The sequence below is a fragment of the Limanda limanda genome, chromosome 3 (assembly GCF_963576545.1).
Source record: "Limanda limanda chromosome 3, fLimLim1.1, whole genome shotgun sequence".
Taxonomy (NCBI): domain Eukaryota; kingdom Metazoa; phylum Chordata; class Actinopteri; order Pleuronectiformes; family Pleuronectidae; genus Limanda; species Limanda limanda.
Window position 1 is genome coordinate 18,227,183 of NC_083638.1, and position 17,690 is coordinate 18,244,872.

At 44.0% G+C, this 17,690-nt stretch overlaps 1 protein-coding gene across 1 annotated transcript in view; it reads left to right on the forward strand.

The window, feature by feature from the left end:
* Positions 1 to 17,690, forward strand: part of kif26ba (kinesin family member 26Ba) — an 80,930-nt gene that overhangs the window by 54,580 nt on the left and 8,660 nt on the right. The window contains exons 8-21 of the mRNA XM_061068612.1: positions 5,699 to 5,844; positions 6,146 to 6,262; positions 7,267 to 7,453; positions 8,851 to 9,040; positions 11,707 to 11,878; positions 12,551 to 12,889; positions 12,978 to 13,142; positions 13,705 to 13,843; positions 14,013 to 14,271; positions 14,406 to 14,507; positions 14,625 to 14,752; positions 15,206 to 15,385; positions 15,553 to 15,848; positions 15,937 to 17,454. Of these exons, the coding sequence (XP_060924595.1) occupies positions 5,699 to 5,844; positions 6,146 to 6,262; positions 7,267 to 7,453; positions 8,851 to 9,040; positions 11,707 to 11,878; positions 12,551 to 12,889; positions 12,978 to 13,142; positions 13,705 to 13,843; positions 14,013 to 14,271; positions 14,406 to 14,507; positions 14,625 to 14,752; positions 15,206 to 15,385; positions 15,553 to 15,848; positions 15,937 to 17,454 (3,938 nt within the window). The remainder of the gene's footprint in view (positions 1 to 5,698; positions 5,845 to 6,145; positions 6,263 to 7,266; positions 7,454 to 8,850; positions 9,041 to 11,706; positions 11,879 to 12,550; positions 12,890 to 12,977; positions 13,143 to 13,704; positions 13,844 to 14,012; positions 14,272 to 14,405; positions 14,508 to 14,624; positions 14,753 to 15,205; positions 15,386 to 15,552; positions 15,849 to 15,936; positions 17,455 to 17,690) is intronic.

Consider the following 17,690-nt stretch of genomic DNA (forward strand, 5'->3'; position numbering starts at 1 on the left):
TGCAGCTTGTGAATCATCTTCAGCGTGTCTGTCTGACCGCCAGTGTTGTCAGTCTTTCACTTGGCTGTCTCTCCACTGGCCCTCGTCTATCAGAGAGAGAAAGAGGAGGATTAGTGTCTGCTGAAGCTGAAAGCATTCTCACTCCGCTCTGTCTGTGTTTCTGTCTTCTTCTCGCTCTCTCACTAATCCCTCTGAAGCGGGGTTTTTAGAGAAGCTGTCTTAAAAAGGGTCAGGACCTCTCGCTGCTCACTGCAACACGTCTGAACCCATACACATGCAGTGACACAAAGACCCACCACACACACACATTGACACCAACTTGTTCTGCGACCCCTGTTGTGTTTATCCCTGTACATTCAAACAGCATTATCCTACTCAGCGTGTGATCTCCATATATCCAGTTGGAGTTTCCAAGTCCCCTTGAACTGCTGGCAGAGATTTAAAATGCTGCAGTTCAACAGGGAGCTCTGTTTCTACTGGATCAAACAGTCATGATGGTTTATGTGGAAACCAACATGCAAGCCACTGTGATTCAGGGAGATGGTCCGTGGCCAAATCTGGAAAGTAATCAAATTATAAATATGTAATAGTTTTGGGCAATCTCATAAGGCTGTACTCAGTTAGAGGTGATCATTTTATTTTTAGGGGGCCATTTTTGTGACTTTGCACCACACTTTTCAAGTCACATTCATCCATTCACACACACATTCATACATCACCTCTATACACTGCAACTTCTCTATCACACATTACTCACACACTGCAGCTGCTTGGTTGGTGTCTTGCCCAAAGACATTTTTGCATTCAGAATAGAGGAGCTTGGGATCGAACCACTGACCTTCTGGTTAGTGGACGACCCACCCCACTTCCTGAGCCACAAGCACCTCTAATTTGCGATCAGTCAGATTTTAGACAGGTAGCATTTCAGAAACACACATTAGAGTATAGATCATAATTTCAATTTGCCCTCATGAAGTGCAATGCCTGGCTGGGGACCTTTACTTTCATTCTCCACCTGTCTTTCCCGTTGTTTTCTATCCTCTCTCTGCTGTACACTCCATGCTCGGTACTATATGCAAAAAGAGGACATTCAAAAAGCTATAAAAGTAAGCACGTCCATAATGTCGGTAATAATCTTAATCATTGTACAGGAACAACCTGAGTGCACCAAACTACAACAGACACAATAGGCACATGAAAGATATAACTACCCAACCATTAGCTATACCGCTTATCCTTCGAGGGTTGAGGGGGAGCTGAAGCCCAGCTGACATTGGGTGAGAGGTTTTGTGCACCCTGGAGGTCACCAGCATATTGCAGGAACAACATACAGAGACGAAAACTATTCACTCCCCCTCCCACAAATTGGTGTCCCCTCTCTCTGATACATATGCAAACATTAATAGTAAAAATGTTCATATCACCATGTCCATGTGTTTTCACTGTGCTGTCAAATATTGACATGTTGAAAATGATTCATACTGTATAATATGATAGGAAACATTATGCCTCACACGCCCCCCAAAACAGACTGAATCCGATTGTGTTGGTGATACAGAGTCTTAGGCTTTGATGGTGCTAAAGCTTTTACATAATGGAGAAATCCATCATAGACAATTTGCTCTTTCAATCAATTTCACTGTCATATTAATGCTGTGTAGTGGTCCTGACCTTCCTGGTTTCAGTTTAATGGCTGAGATCATTCTGTGTGATATAGCTGCACCTAAAGCCATGGGTCTTAATAAGGCTGCATTATTACAGCATTAACTTTTTTTCTAATTAAAATTGGGAGAGTAACACATAAGCAATTATCTTTGGTTCTGTGGCCCCTTGGCTGTAGACACAAATGTGGGACGAGACAGTGCTCTCACACACACACACACGCACGCACACACGCACACACACACGCATGCACGCACGCACGCACGCACACACACACACACACACACACACACACACACACACACACACACACACACACACACACACACACATGCACTCATTCAGAAAGAGTAACAAGTTTTTCATTGAGTGGGAAAATTTAATAAAAGCCCAAATGATCCTGAAATAAATGGATGAACTCGAGGGACGTAATTGAATCCTCTGGCTTTAAATCGTGTCTGATGGTTTTTGATATCTGTTATTGAATTACAGGCCTTGAACGGATCGTCTTTGAGGAATGATGAGTGTTAGTGTGTGTGCGGTTGTGTGGCTCTGTGTGTGTGGCTGTGTGCCTGTGTGTGTGTGTGTGTGTGTTTGTGTGTGTGTGTGTGTAGCCTTGTGTGAGCTCACGTCAGGGGTGGACTGGCCATCGGGCATACCGGGCATAATCCCGGTGGGCCGTTGACCCAATGTGGGCCGGTCTGGTCCGCTATGTTGTTGTTTTGTTTTTTTTCTCTTCTTCCTCTCTAAATTCCCTCCAATTGGGCCGGCCAATTGGCTACAGAGGGCTAGCAGTGTGTTGCCAGCATCGACACATATTATTGGTCTATTGTTTGTCATTGTCAATCAATCATGGGCTGACAGGCTCAGAGAGCCCTGACAGTGCTGTCAATCACAACACAAACCAGGGTGGGGCGGGACCTCATTGCATTGGCGGTGGGAGTCGCGGGACGGGCTGCTGCTGAAACAGAAACTTAAAATGGATAATAATAGTAAAAAACGCATCGGGGAAAAAAAGCAGAAGTCTCTGGAGGTGGAGGCTGCTAAATGTGCCAAACTGACGGACCTATGTGGTGCCGGGTTCACCAGCCCAGCAGCAGCAGGTGCGCCGGGAGACGAGCGAGGAGGACTCGACAATGATGAGCGAGTGGAGGCAGACATGTGAGCGCGCATTTTCAATTTTCAATACATTCTCCAAACTGGCTCGTTACTTGAGCAGCGGAGGTTGGCGTCGCACGCCTCTACCGACGGCGCACCTCTCTCTCTCTCTCTCTCTCTCACTCGCTGCCCCCTCCCTCCTGAGATGTGCAGGTCCCGGTGGCGTGTTTGCCGTCGGGGGGGGGCAGCGCGAGAGGTTGGTCTATCCCTCCGCAGGTTCACCTTCAGAAATCTTTTTACGACTTTTACTTCCTCTAGAATAGGATAAGAGATAGTGTCTTATTTTGTGTGCCTATAGTATAGTGGTTATACTGTGGTTTATTAATGTTCTTGGGCAGACACAAGAGGCACTTGTTTATAGTTAAATAGAAGTTCAGATGCACTGGTCCATTACTATTTGAACCTCAGCATCTAGGGTTCAAAATTGGTAAAATTATACATTATATGCATATTGTTGTTGTAATTTTTCAGTCAGTTGAGATAAATCTTGAGGAGAAACATTTTGGGTTGTTTTGTGTCTGTATAGACCTACTATAAAAAGCAATTTGCATTTTTAATTTTAGTTCGTGTACTTTTGATACTTAAGTACATTTCAACACCAGATACTTTTGATACTTAAGTACTTTTAATATGAGCTACTTTAAATTGACGTAACTTATGTCTTCTAAATGTCTTAATGGCAGATGTGCTCGGCTAATTATGTGGGCCGGTCTGAGCCAAAAAATGCCCGGGCCGTTTTGTTCTCCCAGTCCAGCCCTGGCTCACGTGTTTGAACTTATGATACAATGCTGCTTACATTCTCACTCCGGTCACTTTTGTCTATGACAGTATGTGCAGTTCTGTTTGATGAGACCAATTACTGGGAATATACATCAACCACACAGACACATACACACATAGACACAGCTTTATTTCCTGTAGCGGACACTGTGTTGCAATGTGGTGTAGGTCTGTGGTGTCTTGACAGCCCGTAGTAGCCAGAAGAGAAGGAAACACTGCAGAACTCGACATATACTCCCAGAGACGTGTAATTTAAGACCTTCTCACATAGATATGAGCCCAAGAGGGAGAAACAACAGAGGGAGGAGGGTTGTTAAAATGCTCTGCAGTTGTGGTTAGCAGTGTTGGTCAAGTTACTTCTAAAAAGTAATTAGTTACAGTTACAAATTACTTCTCCCAAAAAGTAATTGAGTTAGTAACTCAGTTACCACATTGTGAGGGTAATTAGTTACTCAGCAAAGTAACTGTGGCGTTATTTTTCATGTTTTATAACGCTGTTACGTTCTGTAACATCTTTAACGTCAAAGATGTTTATATTAACTGATTGAAGAATAAAAACACTATATACAGTATTTTAGAACATTTGTTATTTATTTGAACTCAATAGATTGCAGCCTGCCATATGATGCATAGAATTAAAACATATAAAAATAAATATTGAAAATAAAATTCAAGTGCAAATGTAAACTTGGGTAAAAAGAAACAAAGGAAAATCTGGCCATTAAGTAGTGTGAGAAGTAGTGCCGGTACTTCCAGTTATTGAACGCTACTTTTGAATTTCCCTGGCTCGTCGCCATTGTCGCTGTCTTGAGCTGTAGTCAGAGCGTGCAGTGAGACAGCTCTCTCCACGCAGCTGGGGTGTAATATTGTAACGGATCGAGAGACCCCCCCCCCCCCCCCCCCCCCCCCCAGAGTGTTGTTTGACAGCCGAAAATGGACAGGAGAAAGCGGAAGTGCGGAGGAAGCCGGCAAAACAGCGTGACCACTATAGCGGAGGAAGTGAAAGAGAGGCAGTGGAAACCCTCGAAACTAAGGAGCGGACCTCTGAGAGAGACTGAGTAAGCCCTGGCCGGTCGGTGACTGCGGAGTCGCTGCCGGTTGAGATCGCCGACTGACCGCTTCATTCAACCAAATTGTAGTAACGCGCCACTTTACATTATCAATAACGATAACGGCGTTGTAACGATGACAAAAGTAATTAATTAGATTACTCCGTTACTGAAAAAGAACTCCGTTAGTAACGCCGTTATACTTAAACGCCGTTACTCCCAACACTGGTGGTTAGTGATACTTCATAGAGCCATTCGAACTGGGGGAGTCCATCTGACTTGTAAAACACAAAGAAACCCACTGGAAAACAGTTAAATCAAAGTAAATGACCCCAGTGTTGCTTTAAACAAGTTCTTTTAATATAACCATTCGCCACATTAAGCCTTTTTACAACATTTTATGTCTCTGTGTAAAACAATGTGGACCTCATGCTTTAGAGGATGTTTCAACCTAATATAAACACTACTATAATGGTATAAACCTGTTCTGTCTAAACACAGCCCTCTTGCTTGATTGTGTTTAATAATTCACATCCCGGTTTTAGAATGTTTTTTTTGCGGCAAATCATGGAATGCACCTCTGTTCTCACAGTACGTCATGGAGCTCCAGGGAACACTGAGGGAGAACAATGTAGAATTAAAGTGCAGCTGACAACCTTCCCTCCGTCCCCACCTCAGAACAAATCACCCACATTTCTCCAGCCTGCATCACAGCAGTCTGGCTTTTGATGTCCTCTATTTCTGCATAAGGGTTTGAGTCGGTTGTGATTGTTACGTGTCACATATGGCTTTGTATCGATGTGTGTTTGATCTCCAACTACTGGCAATCAGAGCAGGTGTGTGTGTGTGTGTGTGTGTGTGTGTGTGTGTGTGTGTGTGTGTGTGTGTGTGTGTGTGGATCATCATCTTGTGACTCACAGGCACCTCTCATGTGCAAATGCATTTTTCAAAAATATCACACACTGATCTGTTCATAAAGTGCTTTGACTTCCTGCAAGCCTTTTTTTTAATATGCTCTTTTCTGATGAACCTTGTTTGGTCTCTTACAGGTAAATCCTACACAATGATTGGTCGCGACGACTCTCTTCAGACTCTGGGTATAATCCCCTGTGCCATCTCCTGGCTCTTTAAACTCATCAATGAGAGAAAGGAGAAGACAGGAGCTCGCTTCTCTGTTCGTGTCTCTGCAGTCGAGGTCAGTGCCTCCAATGAGACTTTGATTTGAAACGATCCTGGCAGAGTTGAACTGGTGCTATTACTGAACCAGACAATGAAGAGAGGAGAATACAGCTTGTCTCCTTTTGAAGACTATAGCGCTAATAGAGTAGTGTCATCATGACATTCATTTCTGTAAGTGTCGAATTTTAACTGTTGCCATCACATGTAATCATTGCTCTTTAATAAGCATTGCCTGTATGACTGGTCTGAGCACATTTGAATATAAATCAATTTAGGAGACAACTTTGTAAATTTTGTGTGTGTGTGTATGCGTGTAGGTTTGGGGAAAAGAGGAGAACCTCAAGGACTTGCTGTCTGAAGTGGCTACAGGCAGTTTACAGGATGGACAGTCACCTGGAGTGTACCTGTGCGAGGACCCCATCTGTGGCATGCAGGTACACACACGCACACACACACACACACACACACACACACACACACACACACACACACACACACACACACACGAACACACACACATTTAAATATATTGCAGCTGACAGTTACCTTCGTTTATGTAATGTGGCTGAAAGAAATTCAATTCTGAGTGTTTATATGAACAGCCGCAGGCTTTGTATTGTTATACTTTACCTTTGTCTTTTTTAGCTTCAGGCAGTTCTCTGTTGTCTTAGCTACTATACAGGCACGCACATGCACATGCACACACACACACACACACACACACACACACACACACACACACACACACACAAACACACGTACACACACACACTGGAGCAGTTGAATAGGTTCATATGTTATTAGGGTTGTTTTTTCCAAAATTGCATGAAGAAGTAATGAAAATACCAGGTCGAGAAACTAAAGCTTACTCAGTCTGACTTGCTGAGTCAGGATCAAAGAAAAACTATTTCAAGGGCAACATTAAAGGACGAGTAACCTGAACTCTACTGACTGCTTAATGATTCCAATTCCAACAAAAGGCTCCTTACACGACCTTCTTATCACTATCCTTATCATAATGTGTGTGAGTTTGCATGTGTGTGTGTGTGTGTGTGTGTGGGGGGGGCTATTGTATATGCCTCTAGGATTACAGGGTTTGATACAAGCACATCTGTGTAATCCTTAACTAATCTGACATAATCTCATCAGTAATGATAGCCTGCAGTACCACACACACACACACACACACACACACACACACACACACACACACACACACACACACACACACACACACACACACACACGTACGTCTCATCTTCTCTCTCTCTCTCTCTCTCTCGCTCTCTCTCTCTCTCTCATTTGCACTCCCTCATCTCTTTCTCCCTCCATTGCTTTCTCCCATACCTATGCACAAATGATACCATAAATACAATATTATCATCGCTGGACATATCTTGAGACACTTCAGTTAAGATGTCTTGCTTTTTCTTCCCAGCTCCAGAACCAGTCCGAACTGCGTGCTCCGACCCCGGAGAAGGCAGCCTGGTTTCTGGATGCCGCCATTGCAGCTCGTCACAGCAGGCAACACCCCAACACCACGGAGGAAGAGCACAGGAACTCACACATGCTTTTTACATTACACATATACCAGTATCGTATGGAAAAGACAGGAAAAGGAGGGAGTAAGTACTGTTTGTTTAAACACTGTCATTACCCTCATTACTGTTATTACTGATAACAACAAGACTGTCCCAGCTACTGCTCTTCTACTGCTGAAGATACTACACTTAAAACTGTTGTTATCATATCTCACTTTAGCTGCTGCAATAATCGGTAACATGCTGCTGCTATTAATACATTGCCTCCAAGCAGCAAAGAATGGATGTAAACAATAATGAGTGACAGATCAATCCATTCACCTGTAGTCTATATGGATAAACAAGGAACATCAGCATCAGAATTCATGACAGAGTTGTAGACATACCCATAACACACTGTTTGATCCTTATAGGGATTCTGTGTTTGGATTAACTCACAGTCACATCACACATTTACTCATGTCTGTACGAATAATCAAGTGATAATGTGGGAGTGGTGTGGGTTTCTTTGTGTTTTGGACAAACTGACAGGCTGTGACAGATGTCTGATGAAAATATCATTGATAATAATTAGTGTTAGTGCATTCAGTGTGTGTGTGTGTGTGTGTGTGTGTGTTCGTGTGACTGTGACTGGGAGAGAGAGAGTAGAGTAACTATGGGAGAAAGACAGGCAGAGATATCACATACAGGCAGTGTGGATGTATATAAAAGCCATAAACAAATCAATGTGGGAACAGACTGTTTTCTGTCTGCAGCTATAGTCGCTGACACCTGTAATTACAGTTTGTCTTAATCTTTAAAGAACTGTGATTCCCAGTATGTTGCTACTGACACAGCTCTAGCTGTAACCTTAGTCAATGTTATCACACGCTATTAAAATTAATTCAGCACATTATACAAATGACTATATTGAGGGGGCTATGTTCAAAAGTACAATGTAAGAATATTTGTTGATGGCAGATTGCTGACCTGTAAAAGTATTTTATATACAGTATACTGTAACGTTAATGATTACTTGGTTATTACCAAGGAGAAACATTTTTTTTTCTTTATTTTTTGTTTTGTGAGTTATTCAGTCAGAATTAGGCAAAATCTACTGGACTGATTACCACAAAACTTGGTGGAAGGATGTGGTATAGGTCAGCAAAGAACCCATACAATTTTGGAGCACATCCAGATCAAAGGGGGAATGGAGGAATTATTTTGCACTTTCTGAAATAAGCGTTTTGGAACATTTTTGTTGATTTCTTAGAGAATAATGAATGGGTCTTGATGAAAAGGTTAGGTTTGTGTTATACACTGATATTTATGAGTGTGTGCAATTTGGTGCAGATCATCTATTGGCCTATGGTGGAGGAACCCGTTATCAATACAAAGATCACATGAACACGTGTCTTATTATGAATGTTTGCTTGACTTGTTGTCCTCTATCTTTCCTTATCTATTCTCCTACGCCCCTTTTTTTTTTTTTACTTTGCCAGTGTCGGGAGGTCGCAGTCGCCTCCACCTGCTGGACCTTGGCAGCTGTGACGTCAAAGTACTTGGAGGAGAGGGAGGTGGGAAGAGCAGGGAGAACTCCTCACCCAGCTCAGCCCCACTGTGCCTTTCTTTATCCGCCCTCGGCAATGTCATCCTGGCCCTGGTCAACGGCAGCAAACACATCCCATACAAGTAAGGTGGTGTGTGCAGGTGTAAGTGTGAGAGGAGAGGAGAGGAGAGGAGAGAAGAAATTGATGAGGAAAGCAGGAGAAAAGGAAAGGAAAAGGGTTGACAGATAAGCTGCTTCAGGTTTTGGGGACTTAATGTTATAAAAAACAACAGCTGCTGTTCCATATTCAACACATTAATTTTGCTGGTTAAGTGACTGGCAATGAGAGCAAAGGACAGAAGAGAGAGGAGAGATGTAGGTATACAGACAGAGACTAAGTAAACGGTAAAGCTGATAGAAAATTAAAATATACGCAGTAGAAAGATACCATAATTGATGTGGTAACATTTATTATTCTCAAGCAGTGTGTCCCCATTCTCCTTTCTCCTCATTTAATCCCTCTTTTCTTTCCTCCTTCCTCCTTGCTCTGCCTCTCTCCTTCAGGCTGCGTAGAGCTCTGCTCCTTGCTGGGTTAATTTAATCACCAGCTTTTGCATTTACATTGCAAAACAAGCTGCAACCAACACTGAAGCTGTGGGCGAAGCTATGCTGAGTCTGCTTTGGCATTCAAGACTGGTGTCAGACTGTGACGGGATATGGACATGTTTTATAAACGGATGTCATATAGTGGATGATTCAGTAGATACAAGAATATGGTGGTTTGCACTGTCGCCTCACAGCAAAAAGGCTCCCGGTTTGAATCCTAGTGACTGGGGATTGGCTCCAGCTGCCCCCATGAAGAATACAATATTATTACATTCAGTACTCATGGGTCACACCACGCCCAACTTTATAACTCATTCTGTCCACCGACAGACATAATGATATATGAAAACCATTATACAAAAATGTGTGCTTTTCTATCTTGTAGATGTACTGAAAGAAAGTAGGATCCCTGATTATGATGGATATTATTGCACAATTATATGCATTCCATCCCATAGTTGTGGAGAAATTTCCCTGAAAACCAACTACGTCAACTCAAATCTTTAGACTTGGTTCTCTGTCTATTAGCACAGATTTCTATGGTGGTCCAGTTAGAAGATTTAAGATATTTCCGTGGAGAGACTTTTTCATCCCTAGAAAGCAAAGCAACATTAAAGAAGATATTTAAGGTTGTTTCCTGTGACCTCACATTATTGGGAGCAATGACAAAACTAAAAATGTCTTCCAAGAACTCTTCTCCATTCATTTCATCACAGTTACATGCTGAGCCTGTCTTCCAGCGCTTCAGTACTCTGGGATTAGGGTCTCATCCTGTTCTCATAATCCTAGCCTGACTGTTGCTGGGTAACGGGTGACTTTATGCCAGTTGATCCCTAGAAGTCTGGACACGTCTTGTGTTTGAACATTGCCGCAGAGGCCGACAGTTGTCTGTCACTACAAATCTTGCAAGACCCATGTTTCAGCGAAAATAAAGGCTCTTCAAACACTCAACCTTACTCATCAGGGACTCACTATGCTCCTTTTCCAAAATCAGACCATTTCTCTCTTTCTCCCTTCAGTCATTAAGCTGCATACCGTTTTTGATCGACGTCTCCTCAAGGACACATTCAAAGTTTCTATCCTCCAAAATCACAGTCAGAGAAATGTCTAGATTGTCGTAGTTTATTTGTTCGGCCATCAATAGTACAAGTGTAGCTTGCAAAGAGAGCATCTTGTTACATTCAGCAGTCCTCCCTGATAGAACTCTGGTAATAACTCTACCACAGGCAGAAGTGTGAGATCTAATCCAACAGCAGGGTATCAGCACTTGAATTAACATGCAAATTACTCCTGCATGAGTCATGAATTTACCTACATTAATCTCAAGGGGAGATACAGAGAGAGAGATGGAGAGAGAGAGAGAGAGAGAGAGAGACAGAGAGAGAGAGAGAGAGAGAGAGAGAGAGAGAGAGAGTAAGAGAGAGAGGGTTTGTTGAAGCCTGAGGCGGGGAACTGAGAAAAGGCGATGAGGGAGAAGAGGAGGGGAGCATCGATGAGAAAGAGGAGGTCAAGAAAGGAGTATGTTTGTGTTTGTGTGTGTGTGTGTGTGTGTGTGTTTGTGTGTGTGAGTGTGTGTGTGTGTAGGCCTGTGAATGTATGTATACGTGTGTGAGGAGACATGCCTGCAGGCTGTGTTTCTTGAAAAAGGGGGACAGCAGCATGAGGTATTGAGCCACAGAGGAGCTGTACTCACTGTTAGCATAGAGGCCTCAGGCATGCACACACACACACACACACACACACACACACACACACACACACACACACACACACACACACACACACACACACACACACACACACAAACACACACACAAGGTTATGAATGATTGCAATAGCCCACCCAGGAAAGTCTTTTATTTAATACACAGCCTAGTTTTTCTAACCCATCTGCTGTAAAATCTCTTTGGGAGATAGATCGTCTCCCAATATTAGACTGTAATATTCAGAGTCCCTCTTCTAAGACTTCTTGAGCTTTAGACTGAAATAGCATCCTTTCATATCGTCTCACAGCTTTAATCAATAACAATCAATAGTTACCATCAACTTTGCCTTTTGGATATTAAGCTTCACTTATATAAATATGTCAGCTTGTGACATAGACTATAACCACAGTAAACAAGCTTTTAATAATCCTCCATCAATTGTGTGCGTTTTCCGACCTGTCTTCAGTGCTCATGTCTCAATATATGTGCGTTTCCAGGGACAGCAAGCTGACCATGTTGCTAAGAGAGTCGCTAGGCAACATGAACTGCCGGACCACCATGATTGCTCACATCTCTGCCTCACCCAGAGATTTCTCAGAAACCCTCTCCACCATCCAGATTGCTTCCCGTGTCCTCCGCATGAAAAAGAAGAAAACTAAAGTCACCGTGGTGAGTTTTGATCGAACCTTGACGTGTCGTTAAAACTGGAGATCATTCATATTAATTGTTAAAACTAAAACCTTCAGTACATTAAATGCATGAGACAGTCACAGGTAACATAACTTTGACAAATGGACACTTGACTCCCTTTTAATCAGTGTCCATGTCATGCTTATAATGAAACATGCACATAATCTTATCATTGCATTTCATAATCTATTATGTCTGAGGTTCATGTGAAAATCTTGTTTTAACGTAACCAACAACAAGTTAAAAATACTTGTATGTGCTGTTTTTATTTCGACACAACACATTTAGTCATTTAGTCCTCCTCTCCCTTTTCCATCAAAACCACATGTGCCCAGTGTGCATGCTCACTTATTTCAAAACTGTTAATCAGGCATTAAAAGGAGTCGAGAAACATTAAGACATGAGGAATCTAAATGTGCCAGTATGTGACAGAAATAAGAATAATTACATTAAATATAGCAGATTTTCATTAAATTAAAGGTCTTATCTTAAATCTGGTGGGTGACTGTGGTACGTTACATGTTGGGCATCATCCTGTTTTCTGTCTTCTCCATCTTTCCCATCTATCTCCAGAGTGAACTGTCAATTAAAGGCTCTGCAAATCTGTGAATATTCTCTCTCTCACTTCCCCTGTCTTCACTCTCTCCGCAGCAGTACACCTCCAGCTCCTCTGGAGGAGAGAGCTCCTGCGAAGAGGGCCGCATGCGGCGTCCCACCCATCTGCGTCCTTTCCATCACCGTGGAGACACCGACTCTGACCTTCCACTGCTGCGACTATCCAGCGATCCTGATGAGTATTCGAGCAGCGAACAGTCCTGTGACACAGTCATCTATGTGGGTCCCAATGGAGCGGCGGTGTCTGACAGAGAGCTGACGGACAACGAGGGACCGCCAGAGTTTGTCCCAATTATTCCCGCTCTGCTACGAGGAAAAGCGTCAGAGCAGCATCCAACACAAAGTCAAAGTCAGACAGCTGGAGTCCAGAACAAGGTAGATCGCAGCATCAACTACAGTTCAGAAGATCCGGAAGTTTGTTCTGAAGATTATACTTATTTCTGAGGGATTTCTGCTCCGACAGGTGCAGTGTCAGCAGGAGGAGCCGCCCAGTGGCCCCTCTCAGGCCTCTCAGTCCCTGCTCGGGCAGCCGTTGGCCCCCGTCCCAGAAGAGGGAGCGGAGTGCCTGAAGTGCAACACCTTTGCAGAGCTGCAGGAGCGACTGGAATGCATTGATGGGAGCGAGGAGGTAATTTTCTTTCCTATTATGCGAGGAAAAACCACAGCTATAAAGAGATGACAAAAGAGACTGGGATGCAAATCAGAGCAATCACAGTAATAATAACAATAACATTGTATATTGTAGGTTTGACACATTGTTCAAGAAAAAATACATTATTGAAATGGACAAATGATTGCTGTTTACAGCTTGTGTTCACTGTGGGAATTTTCTTTCAATTCAAAGAAGCATATTTCATTTGTCTACAAATAATGCGTTTGAAAAAAACGTATTTCTAACTTTGTACATGTCACATATTGTCAATGACTCAAGGGATTTATTCTCATCTATCACCAGTGACGCTCTCTTGGATAACCGTGTGATTTTATTTTGAAGTGACATAAGTGGAAAATATTTTCTTCTTTGCACAACACATGCAAATGGGGAAAACAGCTCCATCAGTTTGACAACACAAGTGCAGCGAATATAAAACATGCTGCAAATACTCACCGTACAAATCAAACAGTGGTACATGTCATGTGAACAACTAGGTTTGGCTGTTTTTCATCCATCACTCTAACCCTGCGTTCAGGTGGCAAAGTTCCCCTTTGAAGAGGTTCCAGCAAACAAACAAGGTGCCAAACAAGAGCCATGTGTATCTTCATCTGTTCCAACCTCAGCTCCTGCTGCTCCTGGCTCTGCTGCCGTGTTGGATACAGAGGACACAACAGGTAAACACTTTTTATTTCATACATATGCTGTATATCAATATTGTATCCCTGTGTCATGTACTTATAAACCCCAATACCTTGGACCAAAAACAGGTTATGAAGGCGAATCCATTCCAAATGTGTATTTGTTATTCAACATCCATACACTGTTAATGCTCATCATCTCCAGGCTCTGCATGTGCCCCAGAAGGCGCCGTGCAGTTCTCCTTCACCTCAGATGCACCGGTCTCCAGGAGGAGAACCAATGACCAGCAGCTGCAGGAGATCAAGGAGGTGGTGGAGGAGGCAGAGCTGGCCCAGACAATGATCCACAACCTGGCTCAGACTTCTGGTTCCTCCATAGTCACTAGTACCAGGAGTGTCACTGGAAGCAGCTGCATCACCTCCAACCCCCTGCACAGGGTCAAGGGCTCCCAACTTCATGAGAGGTGAGGAGAGACCCAGTGCTGTGTAGCCTCAAGAAAAAAGAGTGTTCATTTCTACTTTTTCTATCTGTTGCTATTTGGAATGTATTTGATCTCAGCTGACATGATGTCTTCCTTGGTGTCTGTCTCCTTTACAGCAATGAGAGTCAGAATGTGGTTGGTAACGCGGAGGGAAAGGCACGTGGTCTAGGATCACCACGCCTCGGCATCGCCAGCCTGACCAAAACCTCAGACTATAGGTGGCCGACACATGAACTGCATTTGGAAAACCTTGAAATAATAACACAATAACTTCTTGATGTTTCTTGCGTGTAGACTATTAAAGAAAGTTGTTTGATTCTTGTATTTTTCCTCAGGCCTCCGTCCTCTCCATCACAGCGGTGCAAAGTGTACACTCAGAAGGGCGTGTTGCCGGCAACGCCCCCCCTGTCCTCATACACTCTGGCTCAAGATTGCCAGGCCACAGAGGCTCTGATGTCCGACAGTATGTATCTTCATACACTTATCACTTATTTACTTAAGACTCTTTCCTTTTTAGAACAAATTTAGTTTCATTTAAGTTTAACTTCCATTATACTCTCATTTGAAAATTAGCTTCAAAGGTTGAAATAGTACTAAGTACCAGATAATTTCAGTCATTAGTCCAGTCTATCCTGGAAATGATAAGTTGCTGTAAATTGAATACAAAAGTAACTTATCATATATATTATTATTTTATTGCTGTTTCATATTAACATCTTAACAATGATGGCAGGGTCCATGGCATATTACATAGTTTAACTCAATAATAACGAGGCAGGGGTTGAAACTGGAATCATTATCTGATGCCAATTTGGTAATTTCCTAAATTTACCAGTACACGAGCAGGTGCAAGTATTTTCTTCACTTGGAAAAGAAAATGGATTACGATACCAAATGTGTGTTTGTGATTCTGCAGACAGTTTGGCCGCAGACAGTGGCCGTTCCTCCACAGAGTCCATTCTGTACAGAACGTCTCCGGTGGGCATGAGCCCACAAGTCAGAGAGCCAACACCGTCTCTGTCTGCCAGCCTGGGCTCAGCTGAGACACTCTGTGACGATGATGTTCCACCTATACCTATGGACACGCACAAGGATGGTGAGCTGCAGTAAAACAGCTATTTTTAACACAAGGATACGTAAATCATGAGTCACATTCAAGCCCTTAAATGATGAAAAAGACGTTCAACACATGTAAGCACCAAGAAAAGCTGTGAAATTGAGAAATCTCTTTTCTCTCTCCTCCATCTGTAGCCTCAGAGCCAGCTCTGTCTGTGGGAACAGTTGCACCTCTCTCACTTGGGGAGGATGAACTGGTCTACACTGTGGTTTCTGGAGGGCAAGAAGAGTCTGACATTGCAGCTCTCATGGAAACAGGGAGCCTGACCTGTCATCCAACCAGCATCATCAGCTTCAACAGTGAATGTGGCGCTGTCTCTGCCCTAACCTCAGGCTCTCGACCCTTCAACCTCATCAGTGGTGCTGCTGAGACTGGAGCTGTGCAGAATTATCCCCTACCTACAAGTCTGGCAGTAACCTCAGGGGTTGCTGCCATGGCAGAGGTAAGTGTGACTGACTTTGACTTGAATTTATAGTAACTCATTTGGTGTTTGGGTCTTAAATCCTTCATTGTTTTCTTTTGAATTTCAGGTGGCAATGGCCAAGTTGCGGGTAGAAGGTGAAGCCTTAGCCACAGTGATGTCTAACTGTGGTTCACCCATGTCCTCCTGGGTGAGCGATCTTAGCCTTGGCAGTGATGCCGATCAGTCTCTCCACAGCTTCAGCCAGTCTCAGAGCCAGCAAGGGGAGGCCTTAGCCGATTCTGATCCCAGCCAGTGCTCTGGAGTCGGGGGGCTCGGTGATTATGAAAGCTGTGGCAGCCCAAGGAGAGGGAGTCTGGAAGGAGAGGTGGTGCAGCAAGAGAACGGCAGCGCTAAAGGAACCAAAGACAGGCTGAGGAAACTGCCACCCTCCATGGCTAAAACTAACATTCAGATTCTGGTAGGACCCAGTAGCCTCTCACCTTTCAAGACCACAATGAGCATTCACCAATGTGTGACTGTCAAACCCATGATGATCCAAGAACCAACCCTGCTCTCCTCACCTACCAAGATGAGCTTAATGAAAGATACAAGCAAATTCAATGCACCACTTTTAGCTTCGCTTTCCAGTGAGATGAGCTTTGACGACCCCTGGTTGAAGCGCGGAATGGAAGAGGGGAGGTCCGGGGAGTCAATGTGTGAAGTGAAGCCAGAGAAGGATGGTGAGAATAGTGAAGCATTTGTGTCATCTCCAGATTCCTTTAATAAGAGAGTGGTGGATGGTTGTGAGATGGTCGCTGTTGTCGCCCAGGGAGAGGGCCTCACTATGTACAGCCCAGATATCCACCGTACGTCCAGTCTTCCCCGCGGCTGGCACCGTCTTAACCGACACGATGGCTTAGACAATGGAATCGAGTACCGCAACCTTGGCGTCACAACTTCGACTCCCTGTAGTCCCCGCTCTACACTCGACCGCCGGGGATCAACTGGGAAACAGGGCTTTTTCTCCCACAGGAAGGGTGGGATCCCACCGCTTCCACCGATAAGGAAGTCCAGCCTTGACCAGCGGAGCAGGGCGGCCAGCCCTCTCCACCAACCCAGTCATGGAGTGTTACAGATTGGGAGCTCAGTAGATGATGTGGGGGTTTCTGACGCCAGACAACGAGGCTCCAGCATTGACAGCAGTAGACTTTTCAGCGCCAAGTTGGAACAGCTTGCGAACAGAACCAACTCACTGGGTCGGGCACACAGCTCCCACATTGGTTCCCACCATTATGACTGCTTCTCCCTGGAGAGGGGCGAGAGCCTGAGAGGAGGAGGAGGAGTTAGGGGGGACAGCACCATGCCTCGTTCAGGGCGCAGTCTCACCCGGGCTGGATCGGTTTCTTCTCCCACAGCAAACACGACCAACTCCGGTTTCATTGGCAGTCCTGGTCCAAGCAGCGCTCCACAGTCACCAGCCAAAACCAGCGGCCAGTCAAAAATATCAGCTGTCAATAAACTGCTGATGACCAGTAGTCCCAAAGCCAGGAGTGTGTCTGCCTCCAGCACCAAGACTCTGAGCTTCTCTACCAAGTCTTTAAGCCAAACCACCAGCCGCAGCTCCAGCCTGCCTCCTATTGGAAAAGTACGAATTCCTCTTAACAGTAAATTAACATGTTTACCCATTTAACATTGTTAAACTACATGACTATGGTAATTAGCCAAACTAGATGAAATATGTGATTGTGCATTGTAGCACCAACTCTGTGACCTTCTTCTGTTGGCACTTGAATTTGACACAGGAAGAAACACAGAACACATTCAACAACAACTCACTACGCATAATTCAATAGTTCACCATGACCACGGTTTCTTCTGCTG